The sequence below is a fragment of the Sinocyclocheilus grahami genome, unplaced genomic scaffold, assembly GCF_001515645.1.
Source record: "Sinocyclocheilus grahami isolate Dianchi unplaced genomic scaffold, SAMN03320097.WGS_v1.1 scaffold21.1, whole genome shotgun sequence".
Classification (NCBI taxonomy): Eukaryota; Metazoa; Chordata; class Actinopteri; order Cypriniformes; family Cyprinidae; genus Sinocyclocheilus; species Sinocyclocheilus grahami.
Genome location: NW_015505200.1, coordinates 2,448,720 through 2,467,789, shown reverse-complemented (window position 1 = coordinate 2,467,789; position 19,070 = coordinate 2,448,720). Strand labels below are relative to the sequence as shown.

At 40.0% G+C, this 19,070-nt stretch overlaps 1 protein-coding gene across 1 annotated transcript in view; it reads right to left on the bottom strand.

Annotated features, from left to right (window-relative positions):
• Nucleotides 1-2,728: 2,728 nt before the first annotated feature.
• Nucleotides 2,729-19,070, bottom strand: part of LOC107557077 (E3 ubiquitin-protein ligase RNF220-like) — a 120,780-nt gene continuing 104,438 nt past the window's right edge. The window contains exons 8-14 of the mRNA XM_016240399.1: nt 16,374-16,470; nt 16,178-16,264; nt 16,012-16,067; nt 15,478-15,577; nt 9,287-9,395; nt 8,102-8,176; nt 2,729-4,252 (exon numbers count right to left, since the gene is read on the bottom strand). Of these exons, the coding sequence (XP_016095885.1) occupies nt 4,181-4,252; nt 8,102-8,176; nt 9,287-9,395; nt 15,478-15,577; nt 16,012-16,067; nt 16,178-16,264; nt 16,374-16,470 (596 nt within the window). The 3' untranslated portion in view covers nt 2,729-4,180. The remainder of the gene's footprint in view (nt 4,253-8,101; nt 8,177-9,286; nt 9,396-15,477; nt 15,578-16,011; nt 16,068-16,177; nt 16,265-16,373; nt 16,471-19,070) is intronic.

Below are 19,070 nucleotides of genomic sequence, written 5' to 3'. Positions count from 1 at the left end.
TATTGATTGGTCTGCGGAGATGTTTGTAAACTGCCTATAATGGCCCCCACACTTTATACACCTCATCAGGGATGGCTTTGACCTCCAAAAGCAATTTCTATAGATCTGCTTCTACTCATCTGGCTTCTTTCCTGGTTCTAGCGCCACTCAGGCCACAGAGTGGGCAGTAACCCGAGCCCAGCCCGCAGCCTGCCTAATGCACTCTATGGATCGCGCGGCTGTCTGGAATACACAGTTTTTGACAGTAAGTAAAGACTTGGGTTAGATGGTAGAGAGGTGAGATGATCTAACCACAGTTACATTCTTTCACCACTACATAGGAGACACATAACCACCTACTGCCCGGACCCCATTCTGACCTCTGGTAACCTTTAAATCCCTGTCCCTACAAGATATCACCAATACTGAGGATTCAACATAGACATGTTGGCTGCGGCACCTGGGGAGCAGTTGGGGGTTTGGTGCCTTGCTCAAGGGCACCTCAGTCGTTGTGATGAAGGTGGGAGAGAGCACTGTACATTCACTCCCCCCACCTACAATCCCTGCCAGTACGAGACTCAAACCTGCAACCTTTGGGTTATGAGTCCGACTCTCTAACCATTAGGCCACAACTTCCCACGGAATCCCAATACATAAAATAGGAAAAATAATATTCTAAAGCAAACAAGTTGGAAAACTTATTGGAACAAATACATAAAATATGAACTAACAATTAAACATTGTGTAAATCAATTTCATAATTCACTCTCTTTTTGTTTAATCTTTGTGGATCCAGTAGAAGTAAATATGAGTCGTTACAACAATCTCAGACATGACATTTCTATTTTTTTTGTACATCAATAACAACTTCAAAAACAGTGTAATTTTTATAGCATTGTAATTATAAGAGTGTAATTTATATATATATACTGGTTAATATAGTGTTAAAGTAGACTATATTAACCAGTTTTTTTTAAAGAGAAAACAGTAAAAATATTATTGTATTTTGAACAAATATTGTTGAAAATGAAATATTGAACAAATACATAAAATATGAAAGCATGATAAGACGCAAAAGACCACTTACTGGCAATGCAAAAACACAAAAAATTGTCAAAATGCCCTTTTGTCTTAATTGAGTTAAAAGTCCTAAATGACCATAAAGAGTTGGGAGAAAATCGGATGTTTGTCAAATCTGCGTCATGTCCATCAGGTTTTACAGAGACAACACTGGTTTTAAAGTGAAACCTGCTGCAGTCTGTGCCATTGGTGTAAATCAAAGAACGAAAGAAAAAGAGAAATCACTCACTGCTCTGCTCGCTGATTAACTTTTGTAGCTTGAAAAAAACATAACATGTATATTCAGGTCATAGTTTATGCATATACAATTTATAGTATACTACTATAGTATATAGTATACAACTCAAATTAAAAGTTGCTATAATTGAGGGGAAAGGCATTTTAGAGACATCAGTAGTATAACATTTCAGATTTTCATTAAGTATCTAATATTCATATTTTGAGCTTTATTTTAGTTAAAGAAAATGTTTATGATTTTAGTTTTAGTTAACAATTCAAACCCACTGCAACATTAGACAACTGACTTCTGATTCACAAAATAAAAATGGCCTCACTTGTATGTGCACCATAATTAAGTCCATAAACTGCAACAACATAACTGCAGTTTACTTACAGGTTTTCCAAGCTTGTTTCATTCCTTTCAAAAGAACCCACAAACACTTCCAACAAGAGGTTGGAGCTAGGCTTAAAATAATTAATAGAAACTCCTGCTGATTTTCCAACATATCTATCAACATTTTACGGGCATCTGAAAATGCTTATGGACCCTGCTACTGTTTTCTCAACGCTGCTCCAATACAGCATGTACCTAGAGTTTGGCCTAGGATCAGAAGCTTTACAGCGGAGGTAGATGACTTCTTAATTACATCTTGCAATTTCATGAGATTTATTTGCAGTGTGTGGTCATTAATTATCATTAAAGTGTGTGGTGCTTATGCTTTGATACTGTTCCGGTAAAATGTCACCTGGGTATAGCCTGTAGATGGCAGAATAGAACACTAACGCTTCCCTTTTCCAAAAAGGTCTAAAATTAGGCCCAAAGACCTAATTCCATGCACTTAGTGTTGGGGAAGATATAAAATCAATGGAATAGTGTCAAAACCTCATTATTATCTCTACCCGGATGCAGTGTAATGCACATCGATATTAAAAAATTACAATGTGTTAGGAAGTTGTTTTGCTGCTTGAAACTCAGTGGACAAATATTGACTGATTTACTTCAAAAGCTATGTCAGCATGCGGTAACATGATAACCAGCTTCACTTCTACCGTATTCAAACTGGTATAGTTCCACTTGACAGTGAATGACGCCAGCACATAGTGACCAGTTCAGATTTAGTCATTTAATTGATGTCAAATGTAGCTTACAAACGGGAAAGACGCGTACCATTTTCAAGAATATACAAGGACACAAATCATATCACACAATCATCTTGTGCAATCTGTCATCTTTGGGGCAGGAACGAATTGTTCGGCAAAGGAAGAATACAAAGAGTCAACCCTAATCCTCATTTACTACACGTATTTTACAAAATAGTTGCAGAGAGAGGTATTTAACATCTGGAAACAGTGATTTTAAGTGTAAATCTTGAGGATATTGGTACAGCTGTTTTTACGGTACTTGACTGTGACCCAGCTATGCTGAAGATTTAAAGAACAGTGAAATAAGTTATAACAAATGCAACATTTGACTGTTTATTGTGGCGTTGGGATCAGCAAACACCTTTCATTTCTTCCTTTTTTTGCGCCTACATCAATACAGAAATCACAGAATACATAGATGTACAAATATAAAGCACACTGTCTCAATCCTAGGGAAAAACATGAGCAGTCATCCAGTCAGGGAAACGAGTCTCGACTCTTCCAGTTCATTCTTCGAGGAAAAACCAAAAAAGTCTCAGAGGAAATCGGAACATAACTTATAAATGAAACCACCCTAAGTGTTTGACGTTTTCAGAAAAGTCCCTTTTCTGAAGGAAGAAACCGATATGCAACTGATCAGGGGTCTTAATACTGTATGTTCAATGGAATGAATAAGCAATAATTTCAATTGTTTGTAACAGACAGACAGCATTCAAGTCAAAAACGTGGGTGAATAAAAGCAAAACTTTCCATTTCTTAGAAAAAAAAGCAAAGAAAAAGAAAGATACTTTCCCTTGTTTCAGGATTTAATCTAGTTTTTACTGCATATTTCAATGAAAAATGTACACCTAAATCTTTTCAGTCCTAGTTCGAGTAGTTTATTATTATTATTACTTAAATTTCTTCCTGTACAATGAAATACAACTTCAACTTCAAGACAACATCTGCTTTGAAAATACAGAGGGTTTTCTTTTCTGTTTTTTTTTTTTTTTAATTCACCAAGATTGAAACATATCCCCTCCCTCCCGACCCAAACCACACCCAACTAAATCGGGACTTTTATTCAATATATACTTCTGTATGTGCATGTGTATGTCCATGTGTGCGCGTGTGTATAGAAGTGTTTTGTTCTCTATGTCATTTACTCACAACACCGTAAACATACAGAGACTATTATACATGTGCTTGCACTGATTCATTGAATTTGGTTGACATCACTAGAACACCACAAAAGTAGTAATGATTTGGGGCAAATGAGAACACAATGAAGAATCAAGATCGAGGGGATCTGGAGAGCCTCGGGTGGTCCATTTAAAGTCTCTTCTTATCATCAGGCTGATGTTCCAGTCGGGTTGACGTCAGTGGTCTTGGTGAAGAAGTTGCGACAGTGGGAGACGAAGAGCAGCAGCAGTGCGAGTGGAGGGACAGAATGAGTACTCTTTCCTTCATCTGAGAAGAACAGGTTCCTCATTAAGGAACCAAGCTGACTTTGGAGAGGGTGGACCATGGACCAACACAAGAGGGAGGCGGGAAGACTCTTCACATAAGCCATTATAGTAGAGGACTGAGTCTACACAGTCCCCATTAGTCCAATGCTTGTGAAGTCAGTCCCCATTTAAAGTCAGTGTGAGTCTGTACTCGAGCCTCTCATGGTCAGGACGACACTTCAATCCCTCAGGCAGTGGGGAAACCAAAAACACTAGCAAAAATGGAAACGAAAAGTCAAACAAAAACAACAAAAAAATCCGGGCTGTTCTGCTCACAAATAGACACGCCTGAGGTCCCCTGGCGACGTGATGGTGTTGCATTGTGGGCAGAGTTTCTTGTTTCCCTGTTGAAAGAGAAACACAAAAAAAAGAAGAGTGAGAAGGTGGTCATTTCAGATTTAAAATGCAAAATTATATGCTCACAAGGGGCTCTTGTTGTACAAGGATTTTTGTCTCAGTCTACAATAGCATTTATAAAGTTTGGGGAAGTCTGTTATTTTAATACATATTAAAATGTAAGTTATTCTTTTGATGGCAAAGCTGAATTTTCAGGAGCCATTGCTTCACTTTTCAGTGTCACATGAACCTTCAGAAATTCTAATATGCTGATTTGTGCTGCTTAATATTTTAGTGTAAACCTTGATTCTTTTTTTTTCAAAGTTACTTTCATCTAAAATAGAAATCTATTGCAACTTTTTACATTACTGTCGAGCAGTTTAATGCACTTTAATCCTTGCTAAATAAAATAATTTCTCTCTCTCTCTCTTACTGAGCTCAAGCTTTTGAAAGGTAGTGTAGTTTAATAGTGTGTGTATGTGGACATAAAAACGGGGCCTTACATGGGCGGCCAACCCTGTTCGACAAGCATGCGCCTTTCCCACTACCACTCTGATGTTCAGCCAGTACCCATAAAGTCTGCACCATAAAAGCAGGAGAGCAGCAGGGAGAGGTAGAGGAGGAGGAAGGTGAGCTGTGTGGTCTGCCGTCTGCATCCACCACATGCTACACAGGGAAAGACTGAACATCACAACAGGATCTGCTCTTAAAAGTCAGCAAACTCAGCTTCAAAAATACCACAACACTTGACGGAGACGTAGACAGCAAGGCACAAGGGTTATAAAATCCTCACGTTTGTGTGTTGCCCCGCAAAAGGAACCCAACAGTCGGGTGAAGTTCAGACAGCGCCGTTACTGTGAGGAATCTCACAACCATTGGCGATCACATCCTCGTGTAACCTTCTCGCATATATGCCACTGATCACACACAAGGAGTATTTCTCCTCATACACATGAAGTGCACTGCTACAGCTTCTATAGGAACTAATATGTGTATGTGGGGGGGCAGAGGGGTTAACATACTAAGACTTTTTGCTCTAGACTTCCTGTTAGCAAACTAAGGAGTCTGGGAGCAGTAAGGGTGTCAGAGCGTGAACCCTACAGTGTGCCTTCACATCTGAATGTTAAGAGGATTTGTGGCTCCATACGATTCAGTTCATGTCTAGGGCACCAGAAGCCAGTTCACTGATCCTGACTGTACAGACTGAAACAAAGAGATCCAGCCACACACACTCTGGCTTGTTATGTTGTAACAATGAGCTCTAACATTGGATGGTGCAAATAATCGCAATGGTTTCAAATTTGACATCATGGTCTGACTATGTGAGCGGTTTATTTTGATGTGGCCAGCTTGAAGGAGTAAAACTATGAAATTGAAGCTGGATTCTCCTTCTGACTCCCTACATGAATCAGGTTCATTTTAGGCTAATTTTTGAGTAAAACCCAAACTAGTGTAGCAGCAAAACCCCCAGCGTGCTTCCTTCTATAGCTACGATTCCCCGGACACAAGGAGGACCTGAGATTTGGTTCCTTTGTTTGAAGAAGCAGGAGTTTACCTAGTTTTAATGAGCATGGGCAGGTTGCGTACTAAACGTGGGCTGCTCGCATCAGCGGCGGGTAGCTGCTACGCTCCATTAGCTTCATAAAACAAGGCTGACGCTAACCAAATTAAACGCATTTACTTTGATCAAGATGCAAGGAGCCCTGCCGTGCTACTTTTATTGCTGTCTTTAGGCAACAATTTTAATGCCTGCATTACTAACAATCTGCTGTGGCAGTGCGGGCTGGCGCGCACACACGTCTCTGTTCCCCTCTTGTCGGCAAGCCGTACACAGAAGGCCTTGTGATGAGTGGAGCTGATTTAATATATAGCATATTGGAAAACGGCTGAAGCTGGGAAACATTTCCTTATTAGTTGCTTCCGTGTGTGGTGACAGAATGTGTTAGTCGCTAATGAGAGTGGGCTCCCCGAGGAAGACTGGCTAAAACAGCTTAGAAAAGAGGAAGAGCTAGCGATTGTAAGTGTGGGGATGACAAATGGACAAGCAGAGGCAATCGCAATTCTGATAAGAGGTTAGTTGAACACGCAATGCCGTCTAAAGGGATTAGAACCTGGAGCGCTACAAGAGGAATCTCACTGGACTGGTTGAGAAGAACTCTTCAACTTACACTGTAGCCAAATACCACAGCATTATCAAAATAAACTACTCCATTATCCGCATTATACACTGGCCTAGGCCATGAGTGACTCATCACTGTATGAGAAGGTCTGGGCACTCTGTGGTGCACAGAGTTGAAATTTAATATGTACACAAACTACCTGCATTTCAAAACTTAAACCATCTACATCTGCAATACCCCTATTTTCAGTTACACTTCAGTATGAGGAAAGTACAAAGATGTGACTTAAAGTAAACCAAGGAACAGCCTGTGATGCGTGCCATATGATGTATATTGCTTAATGAAGGGGTTTTCAAACCAAAGACCCTTCAATATGATGAACCTCTTGTGAGGGACCTCTTCCAAGAATAAAAAGGAAGCGATATGTTTTTATATATAAAAAACAATTTATAATGTGACAAATAAGCTTGATTTCTTTAAAAAAGCTTTCAAATTATTAAAAATATAATCTAAAATATCTAGTATTTGCACATCTTTTTTCTACCAACTATTACAGCGATGGTGATATAAACAAAAATCTTTAAAATAAATGAAAAAATAAACAATTTATTATACCGATTTTGCTTTTTGATGGACCACCTTACAAAAATATATAGGAAGCTATATATATATATATATATATATATATATATATATACAGTGGGCCGTACCCACTGTATATATATTCATGTATAAAAACCCACTTATATTTTGTAAGCAAGCATGATTTAACATTTTACCTACTATATCAGCAATGTAGGTATAAACATTAGGGTTTGGTAAAATCCTATTGTATTCAAATATATGGCCTCATAATAAAGAATATTCGAATATGTGTTTATTTAAATGACGTTTAACGAGAAAGATGTTATTATTCAAGCTTTTTTCACCATTTCTGAACAAGCTTGTGATTAGGCATTGTACACAACAATGTTCTACAACAACGTTACGTTATATCTCAAGGCTTTCCTTTAGTTGAAAACCTGTATCCACATGCTCGGGTGAAAGTTGGCTTCACAGTCTGATAACAATAGGAACGCGCTCCGACACAGGCGTTCCAGAGACACAAAGATAATGGTATGCTAAGTTTCTTACAGCACTTTGTGCTTTCTGTTCTTAAACCACTCTCCCTCGAGGAAACTTAAAGGAAGCACATGTCTCAAGATCATTTCGCAGTCAGATAAGCTCTCTCCTCGGCTCACATCTGCGCTTATCTGCAGTCGTGAATGCAGTGATGGACAGCTGTCTTTCCACAGTCCACTGGTGTTTGGATTTCATGTGATTTCTCATTGTGGTGGTGATATTATGATAACTCCGTTTCACTGATTCATTTGATCAAAAGTAATTCAATTTTGTAAGAACATTTAGTAAGATCATTTTGATCAAAGTAATTCCAAACTTCATGAGGCAGACGGCAACATTCTGTGATCAAATACAACCAACTTTTTAACATGCTCCACCGAGTACATTTAGTTATAACTGTAAAAAAATAGTTACAGATCGAATATTCGACTATTTGTGCACACCCCTAAATATCCTGATTCTTAACTATCACCATCATCTATTTAGCCCAAATATTTAAAAACAAATACATATGTATTACGAAGTAACGTGTAGAATTGAACAAACAATAGGTTTTCAGATACTGCCTAAACCTGCAGAAAACAGCCTACTGAACAGCAAGTGTGTAATTGTTACCAGAGTCCTTAGCCAGCATTCTTCACAGTGCACGTGCCAACACTGGATGGAGGTGAGTGGCATTGTATATGAGTCCTGAGATAGAGAAACAAAAGACAAAAAGAGAAATGATTCATTTAACCAGGTCAGCTAAACATAATTCACATCTAGCCACCCACATACACAACATCAGATGTCACTAAACAGCACCAGCACAGCACAAATCGGCCAGGGGGGGCAGGCAGGTGGGCAGTGAGGGAGCATGTGGGGCAGTGCAGGGATCAGGCCAATGGGAGCACAGAGAGCCTTACCCTCCGAAGCGGCAGCAGCTTCCTAATCCCACTGCTGCCCGCAGTGGCAGTGCTGCAGCCCGTTACGTAGCCTCTGTACAAACAGTACACGCCGAGCTGCAGGGCCTCTGTGCTCCCGTGCCTCTCGACTGCCTGATTCTTGCCATCAGCCCCTGTTTGGGTCGGCTTCCGCTGCAGGGATATTCAAGAGCGGCACTGAGAACAAGAATGTGGCTGCCACAGACACACACATCAGACCAACGGGTGCAGCTATCAACAGAAGCTCTCGGCCAACACTGAGCCAGGATAAAAGGGATGGTTGGGAGTTCTGTTGCACTTTTGTGTGAATATTCAGTTTGGATATAATGCTAAGCTGTCTGAAACACTTCTAGCACTTTTAGTCCAAATAATTTACTGAGAATTAATTTTATGGTCTGCTATACATCCAACAATCAGCAGGTGGCAGTAGACCACCACTGGGAAAACCTCAACAGACTGCACGACACAGAAGCAAACAGAAAAATGTCTTGAATCTTTCCAATTAAATCAAAACATTTCCAAGTCTTTTTATTAACAAGGCCAGAACTAATCAATTTGTACCTCTGTATGACTTTAAGGATGTTTTTATTTCATTTTAACGAAACTAATCTACCTCCAGTCCAACAGAGGCATGTCAGATTAGTCAGAAGCACCTACAGGATTAAAGCTGAAAAGGTTTAGCATAGATATCCAACAGGATGGCAGAACTCCTTCAACAGAACCTTAATGTGCGGGTTCATTTTCCAGTCTATGCGAGATTGAAGCTGAAGGAGGCAAACCATCACAAAGCTTCAGCCAGCTGGGTGCATGATTGCGGGTGTTAGGTTATATCACCACAGCATGTATGCGCACAATATTGGCAAGCGAGAACTCTCACCATGCATATGAGACACTTGTATCGGTCTCCTCTGAGGATCTGCTTTTCCAGTTCTCGTATGCGGGCCTTTAGTGCCTCCAGTGTGGTCGCTGTGGAGTCCTCTGTTATCCTGCCGGTAAAAAAAATATATCAAAGTTGGTTAAATTAGAGCACTACAAAACAGTTTGGCTCATACATTAAACTGAAAACAGTGGAATGCTAATTACTTTTTAAAAGTAGTGCAGTCACACACAAATTTGCAATTTACATTTGCACAGCTACCACACAGCTTCAGTTCAGACAAACACGACTGCTAACTCCCAAAAACACTAATGCAAAATTAAAAACAGACGGCCCAACTGGAAACAGTCATCACTGCTACAGAAAGACCATGATGTCAATATGAACTAATGTTTTTTTTTTCTTTATTGTACTACCATTCAGAGTTTCCTTAGTCCTCTGAGGTCACACTTGCACCAGTTCCCCCAACTTCTCACCTCTCAGGGTTTCACTAAATGTCCCTCAGACAAATGCCGCTCAGCTGCTGAATGTATATTTAACACTGTCCACAGCATATGAACTCGCAATAACTAAATCAATAGGGCCACCATTGATTGTGTGGCAAGACGCTTGGCGAGATGTTTATGGTGATCCGCTCATTTTCCAGCCAGATGGAGCACTGATCTACAGTATTGATTTAACGTTGCGCCAGCGTTCTCCTAGGCACAATCCCCCCGATTAGTGCCTGCCGTTCCACTGCCTTTTCCAATAGCTCCATTTATTACATGCCTGTGTGACTCCACAATGAGTACACGTTCACCACACACACTGGGACATGGGCCTCTCTGTAATTAGGTAGTTTTAGAATGTAAATCAAGGAAGGGCCATTAAAATGGAAAGACCATTTATGGACTCAGCATCTCCTATAAGGCCAACAACAATGACAGTGTAACTGAAGAATCATGGGCACTTTGAGAAATAAAGCTTAAAATCTCGCAGCCAGGAATTAAACATGTCCGGTTTCATTTAAAGTTGCGATGACTGAAGTAGCAACAGATATTTTCTTCTGTAATGTGACATACATCCGAGTGACAATTTATTGAATAAGAAAAAAGGGCTGGGACTTTGTTCAATCAATCGGTTGTTGATTAGATGGAGGTCATACTCAATGCAAGTCGTTTGTAAGAAAGGGATGGGGTTTATAGGACAAAATGATTGGAGAATTTTTACAAGGATAAAAAAATTACAAGGTCAAAACAACAATAATAATAAAAAAAAAAACATGCTTGGATAAAATGTCACAATAAGATCGACATGTATTTTGAAAATAGAGGGTGAATTTTCATTTTTATTTCATCTCATTAAGGAAGATGTTAGCAAAACTCTGAAGTCTGACATCTTAAGAAAAGTCCAGGCATCTTCTCAAGGTCACCCTAAACCTCACCCAGGTCTCTCTCAAAAGGCCCCAACAACATGACGACCTTGATCAAGGAGAGCGAGCTGTCTGGACGGTCAAATCCCAATAGCCTACAATCAGCACAGGGACTATAAAACTTTAAAATCTCTTCTTATTAGTGGCCGGCTTGTAAAAGAGCATTTAGCCTTGATTAGCGTGCATGCTTATAAAGCAGACAGGAGAGTAGGTGTACTGTGCTCCATGCCTGCTGTTTTTCTTTTAACGGCTTCATAAATCGCTGTGGTTCACTTGCCCGTATGTCGTCACCGGCCCTACAAAAGAATACAACATTTCCCCCAAGTCATGCCCGACCCGTTCCTGCATGAATATTCATTGTGTGGTGCTTTATAGAAAACCACTTTCTAAAAGTTATTAAATTCCCCTGGGGAAAAAAAAGAGGGTTTTACTCTTCCTTTATATGGATGGAGATGGAGAGATGGTTTTGGAGAGAGAGAGAGCTGGGCTGTGATTTAATACGAAAGCAGGAGAGGGGTGGCTGGGTAAGTTCAAAACAGAAAATCACCAAGGTCCCGTTGAGTGTGTGGGAGACCGTTTAAAAAATATTAAACACACACCTCGTCTCCGCTTTGCAGTGGTATGCTGGCTGAATAATGCCAATGACATCATCTAGGGAAAGAATGATGTCATTTCAATTAAGAGTTAAGTTACTAAGGAAACCACAATGAGGACTGACATGCAAACTAATCATGTCCCTTACCTACAGCTGAGGTCCATAACGGCACACCCATTATATTAAAAATCAATTTGGATGTTAAAACCATGATGGACGTGCAGGTCTAATGCTTTATACAGGCATCATTCTCTATTAGGGGATATTTTTATTTTTAAAGCAACAAAAGCACAAGTTAAAACAGGAAGTAGATGAAGCCTGCACTGCTATCTCACACTGCTGATCTGTCTCTGAGTGTGAAGCTTTTTCTCATTTCATTATCCTGCCCCTTAACCATCCGTCTCCATCAGAGCCAAGCCTAACTATAGAAGGCGGTCTAATCTATAGGTCTATATGGCCTGACACGAGAACACATGAGTTACAAGTACAGACAGATACTGGGAGATCTTTATAAAGTCACTTGGCTGACAATCAATTCTTATATTCAGTCGTGATGGTAAGGGTCACTGCATAGTACTTTAAATCAAGAGGCTGATTGAGCACAACAGCTTGCAATTTTAAAATATTAATATCATTAATTAAAAAAAGTATTACAAAGCCCTCATTTATCATGTGCAGAATGAGCAGGGACAGAGGCGACCCCTGTACTCAGAGATCATTACCCATCTGGGCACACAGGAGAGCTTGGAGAATTCATCAGCCCCCTCTGCCTTACTAAGACACACATGTATACAATTTACACAACTCACAACACAGTAACAAGCTCAACTTCTTACTCCAAAACACACACTCACAGGTTTGTTTTTGTGAAAAGTGGGGACATCCCATAGGCGTAATGGTTTTTATACTTTGTCACAAAAACGTGCACACTCACACACACACTCACACACAATGAATTACTGTAACTAAAGGGGACAAATCTCATTTTCATTGCAGATTGAAATGCATGTGTTTTACAAACAGTGAGGTTGGGATTGTTTCCAGGCTTGAAGTGGAATGAAATGATTTTAGCTCCTTATGTGGCCTCTTTAAAGCTTGCTCAGATTAAGACCCTTCACTTCAGGAAATTGGATATTAAACAATGGCACAGCCATTCCCGTAAATTTGCATGTTTCATCCATTTGACGCACACCATGAAGGAAAAAAAAAAAGCATAAGTATGTATTTTTTTTTAATACTGAACCAATATGTGAAGCTAAAACTCAAATGCTACAGTAACAATCTTGTGTTTTGGCTAGGAAAGAGTTAATACACCTCCCTCCCCCTTCTCATGACCCCGCAGGATTTGATTAATGATATCATCATTGAGATTTATCTCCCCGGCCCCTTTCATAAGACAATATCGCGTAACATCCTGTGATACCTGATCAAATCAGCAGAAGGAGAAAGGAGAGGTGCTCTTCGGAGGAGAGGGCTCTACTGTCGGGGAGAGATGGATAGATTCAGACAGAGGGCCGATGAGGACGGGCACAGACTGGGAGAAATATTGCGGGAGATATTAAATAAACGAGTGTGTGTCACGTCTGGAGCTAAGCGCTAAGCTAATAAAACGGGTGGCGGGTGGGTTGCGCTCATTGCTCGCTCTTCTCTATTACATCAAACAGCTGCGGTGATTCATACCCCGGTCGGCTAAAACACTTAATGCCCCCCGATACAACGCAACGGCTAGTCTAAACGGCTGCCTGGTGCTCTGAGTGTGTGCGGAAAGTGAGCGAGTCTCTACGGAGGAAAGCAATGAATCAATCTAAGCTGTCACACTCCTGCAGCTCCACTTAGGAATTCCGTTCTGTCCATTTTCATCCTCCTACTTGCACACCCACTCTCGGACAGAGCCACACAGTGTTCATAAGATCATCCACTAACATTTATTTCCACACTCAGTCAAACCTATCAAGCAACAGTGTGCAAAGTCACACTTTTAACTGCTGGTCATGGTAAACATGGTTAGCAAACAAGATTTCAATTGCATACCGTAGCTGACATCAAGCTTGTGCTACAGACAAAGTCATTCGCAGATTTTCACTTGATTGGAGATGGGTGAGAAGAACATGCTCGTGACGTGCTGACGAGAAAAATCTATTGCTTCGGGTCTGCTGTGCTTATTCACTAGTTATCCGCCCCTGATATTTAATATGGGGCCCCGTGATGGCCGCCCGCACAAGATTGATTCAGCTACACTAGAAGCCTTTCCCTAGGGAAGAAGCCTCAGGGGAGACAAGAGACAGATAGAGAGGACGATGAATTGCGGGGGTGCATTTTAGAAATACTCAGGAATGTTCTCATTATTAATAAATAAAAATTGTGTTCATGAAATGTAAAAATAAATTATAGTAAGTCTATATAAAGCAAAAATAAGTATTTATAAAACAAACACTAAAATAAAAATATCAAAATGAAGTATAAATCAAAGTAACAAATAGTACTGAAATTAAAAACAAAAAATATATAAAAATAAGTCAGTGTGCTAAGAGTGTCAATCACACAAATTTATTGAACTTGTGAACATGATTTTTTTGTTTTCTGGGGGGAAAAAAACACTAATATTATTTAATAATAGATGTTTTCTTTTTTTCCCAGAATTTTTTTATTTTTTTTTTATCTATCATTAATCGAAAAAAACACTAATATTATTTAATAATAGATGTTTTCTTTTTTTCCCAGAATTTTTTTATCTATCATTAATCAATCAGCTATAAATTTTTTTTATAACAAAGCAAACTATCTCCTGAAAATATCTCCTGATTGAGAGTCCACGCTACAAACATTAAATTGGCACTGCATTTGACAACCCTGCACAGCCGGGATTAAACAAGGATAGAGACAGGACATGGGTCATGTGGACTGACAGCTGTGCTCCCGCTCTTGGTTAGGCAGAGTGAGGTATGTCTGTGGCTAACGTGTTGACCCTGGTCCAGCTCTAGACAGCAGGGGGAGATCAAACCAGGACAGTCGCACCACAACAGTGGCAATAAGCCCCTATATTGAACTTGTGAACATGATTTTTTTGTTTTCTGGGGGGAAAAAAACACTAATATTATTTAATAATAGATGTTTTCTTTTTTTCCCAGAATTTTTTTATTTTTTTTTTATCTATCATTAATCAATCAGCTATAAATTTTTTTTATAACAAAGCAAACTATCTCCTGAAAATATCTCCTGATTGAGAGTCCACGCTACAAACATTAAATTGGCACTGCATTTGACAACCCTGCACAGCCGGGATTAAACAAGGATAGAGACAGGACATGGGTCATGTGGACTGACAGCTGTGCTCCCGCTCTTGGTTAGGCAGAGTGAGGTATGTCTGTGGCTAACGTGTTGACCCTGGTCCAGCTCTAGACAGCAGGGGGAGATCAAACCAGGACAGTCGCACCACCACAGTGGCAATAAGCCCCTCTTCTACTGGGAGCTGCGCTCTGACCCCAATTACCCATTCACTGGGGCTGGGCCCCCACACACGCAAGTGGGAGGAGAGTTTAGCGGGAGCACTTGTCGGGGAATATGGATGAGGATGCAGAGATGAGGGAATTACAGGAGCCGGCCTTTCACCCACTCAGGTTATTCAAATTTATCTGCGGCTGAAGGCTGCCTGCTACACTCTCTCCATCTTGTTTTCACTCTCGGTGGAGTGTAGGAATTCATCTCGCTTTCTCTGTGCTCCTGTTTTTTAATGGTACACTTCTTTTTGCAAGACAGTTCTCTTTAAACAACATTTGTAGGTAATAGTGAGAGTAATACTTTTAGTTTCAGGCCACATGGACACTTTTTCTTCCATTAACATGCTCATTTAAAGCATCTGAGTGGTGTGTTGCAAGCAATTTCACTTTATCTGGCTTCACTTCTTGCAATAAGAGATAAATATACTATTCCTGCAGTGAAAAGCTGTAGTATGGAAATGGCTAAAGGGATATTAGCATTCCTGGGCTGTGCTGCAAGTCAAGCCCAGACAAGGCTCAGCTGCCTGGGATCAATACTCTGGGCCACTCCCTGTGATCAAGCATGCTCCGGAGAGATGAGCACACTAAATGCATCATTTATGATCTTGCAGTCCCTACACAAACTAATCTCACCCCAATACACCAGAAAACACACTGCCACTGTGGACAGGTGTGTGTTTGTACTCACTTCTCGATCTCACTGTTTTTACAGGTCCTCGGTGTGGAGGACGAAAATGAAGAGCTCGGCTCCTGTTTGCTGCTCTCGCCATTACTGGTGGATGGCATTTCTGCAAAAATAGACAAACAGAGCATATAATGAATGAGGGCCAACAAAAGTAACGTTTCTTTCTATAACAATCCAACTTAAATATATAGACAAAAAACAGGGTTCAGGTTTTAATTTTTTTTATTTTATTTTAACAGAGATTGAATTTACGTAAAGCAATTTCTGGATTAAATACTTCAGAGCACAATTACAAAAATGTATATACTTACTGCTCAAAAGTTTGGTGTTTTTCTTTCTTTTTAACCATTTATTTGACCAAAAATAAAGCAAAAACAGTAATAATGTGAAATATTATTACAATTTAAAATAACATTACTATTTTAATATACATTAGAGTTAATATATTATGTTTAATATTTAATACACAACGGATTTTTTTTTTCAGGATTCTCGGATGAACAGAAAGAAACCACATTTATTTGAAGGCCAACTCACCATCACTGGCCCATTTTGAGAACTCTGGTGTTATTCTATTGGACGGTACACCACCACTACAGAAGAAAGAAAAGAAAAGAAAAAAATTGTGCAAAAGCCAAGTCTATAGATTTGTTATGTCATTTTAAAGTCTGTGATGAAATCATTTCAGTGAAATCCAGCTTACTTCAAAACGGCCCCACGCAGTGCCTCACGTTCTTTGGCCTCTCCCTGGTCCTCTCCAGAACAAGGAATGATGTCTGCTTCAGTGTACCTGAAACCTCGAGTTAAAGAACAACTGCTTCTAATTTCTGTTACTGTTTCTGTGCCCACTACAGCACCACTGAAGAGCAAGATGTCTCAAGACGACTAATCAAGGATACTGGGCTTTGCCGTACTCCAGTGTGTCATCTCCATCCACATCCAGGTCTGCATCACTGTCATGGCTCTCCTTCGTGCTACACATGGCAAAGCCTGTTCCTAAAAAGAGGGTGGAGAGGAATAACAGTCATCAGTAAATTAAATTTGGGTTTAAATCCTTTGTTGCATTTAATAATATACATTATATGTTACAATAAATCTATCACTAGCAAACCATCTTCAACCGTAACAGTCCCAATCCAAAACAGGTTTGTCATGCCAGAGAAACCTCAATTAGGAAGGCCTGTTGTAGCTGTGAGCAGAACCAGATTACTGCAGACAAGCCAGGAGCCTGGTGCTCTGGGCCCAGATGGAGCCATCAGTGACCGTCTGAATGGGAGTTGTGTCAGATGCTTGTCAGGGAGTGGGACCTGAGCATTGGGGCGTGCAGCCTGAGTGGCACTTCTGTAAATCCAGTGATGAGCGCACAGACAAACTCCAACCGCTGGCTGACTGGGTCCTTCAGTTCTGGTTAGGAAGAGGTTGGATCGGTAGCAGCCTGAAGGGTGGGAGCAGCCAGGCCCCTCAGGGGCTGATGGAAGGATGTCAGGGGCACTGCTGGAGAACGGGTTTGTCACAGATGAGGAGCTGAGGTAGGAAATGGAAGTGGAGAATAGTACTTCCTCTTGTTCCTCAAAGCGCTACGACACAGGATGACTACTGCGCAGTGTCGAATGGATAACTACAGCCTTCAGGGAGTGTTAGGCACTGATGGAAAAGAGGAGGAGGACTGAAAGTGGATGTGGCGGCCATGATCGGTCTCTCCCCTTCTCCGTAAAGGGATCCAAAAGAGGCAGAGTAGGGATAAAATGCATCACAAATGCTTGCCCTTTTTTTACAATGTGCGATGGTTTTTAGTGATCAAATAAAAGAGACCTTTTAAGTTTTATTTGGTCCCTGTGACTGCAGAGGCATATGCGCACAATAGCTGAGCTACATAAATCCAAGCTCCTCAACAGAGAATCAGGGTTCAACTGTGCGCAACAGTCTAAATGTACATTACCTTTCAACAATAACTTACAGAATTAATCATATCGCTTACAGATTCTGTCCATTGATATTTACCAATAACAAAGCATTATTTGTATAAATTATTGATAAATGTTTTTCAAAGAAGTCTTTCATGCTCAATAAGGCTGCATTTATTTGATCAAAAATACAGTAAAAGAGTACTATTGTGAAATATTATTGCAATTTAAAATGACTTTTCTATTTTAATATGTTTTATAAATGTAATTTATTCCTGTGATCACAAAGCTGAATTTTCAGCAGCCATTACTCAATTCTTCAAAATCACACGATCCTTCAGAAATTATTCTGATATGCTTATTTGGTGATAAAGAAACATTTTTCATTATTCTCAACGATGAAAAGAGTTATGCTGCTTAATATTGTTGGAAACTGTAATACATTCAGAATTCTTTGATGAACTGAAAGTTCAAAAGAATAGTATTTATTTGAAACAGAAATCTTTTGTAAAAATGTCTTCACTGCTCTCTTTTTTTCCAATTTAATGTGTCCTTATCGGATAAAAGTATTCTTTAAAAAATATAAATGTTTTGAGCAGAAGTGTAGCTTGGTTAGAAATGTTTAATAGTATTTAAGTATGGGCAAGCTTTAGTCATAGTGGCACGGAAGTGCAAGAATGGATGGAAAGTGTGTGACCGCATTAAAACATGAACCGTGGGTCCTGTGTTTGGCATCAGCTCATTCTAGCTTGGAAATAGTGTGTTCTATAGATAACCCTCCCACTCCTCTGACCCAACTGAAGGTGGGTGAAGGGTACAGTTAGCCAAAAATGAAAGACCATAATCTGTAAATGATGGTGAACATTTTATTAATGAACTGTCAACAAGCTGCAAAGAAAGCCAAACCAGGGGAAGAAATTAGGGAAAAAATAAAAAACAGTGACCACTAATAGCAGGCAGGCCAGAGGAAGATGTTGCAGGCCATAAGCAGCCAAAAGAAAAAACAAATCACTGTTAAATCAAGCAATTGATCAGGCTATGGATTCTGGCTAATGCTTTGCTAGAACCAGGGCAGAAAGAATGTCATGCAGCATTGATTCAGCACGGACAGTAAGACTGTCCACTTTAGTGTGTACACTGACGAAACTTAGCCAGACTGAAAAAAGCAGGGCACACCTACACAGGCAACCACAACATCAAAACGGCCACCTAAATGGTGTATAACTACCCGAGCAATGGGTGTCTGACTGAAAAAGCTAGGGCTACTGTTAAGTGGTCTTGGCAGGCAATCTAATCTGTACCGAAAAGGTCAGCGCAACTCTAACTGCCTCTCAGTCAAATTATGCACGCCGTCGCACCGCCTCTTAAGCTTACTCCTGTTCTTCGTCACTGTGTACACTGGATGAATAAAAAAAAACTCCACTGTCTTCCTTACAATGTAGCCTGTATTTACCAGTATTGCTCTGCAATATTTTGCATGACAATAAGAGCCATTTGCAATGTGTCATGTTCAAAGCAGGTCTTGTATCTGTTTAAATGTTAAGTTGTTACATGCATAAAGCACATTTTCCTTGTTGGGTCACATTTTGCAAGCTGATTTACATATGCCATGATTGTTAAGTGCTAATCTACATATGTCACCCAAGACAGGTGTGTCATGCCACAGCAAAGAAAGGGGAAGCAGAGATTCCA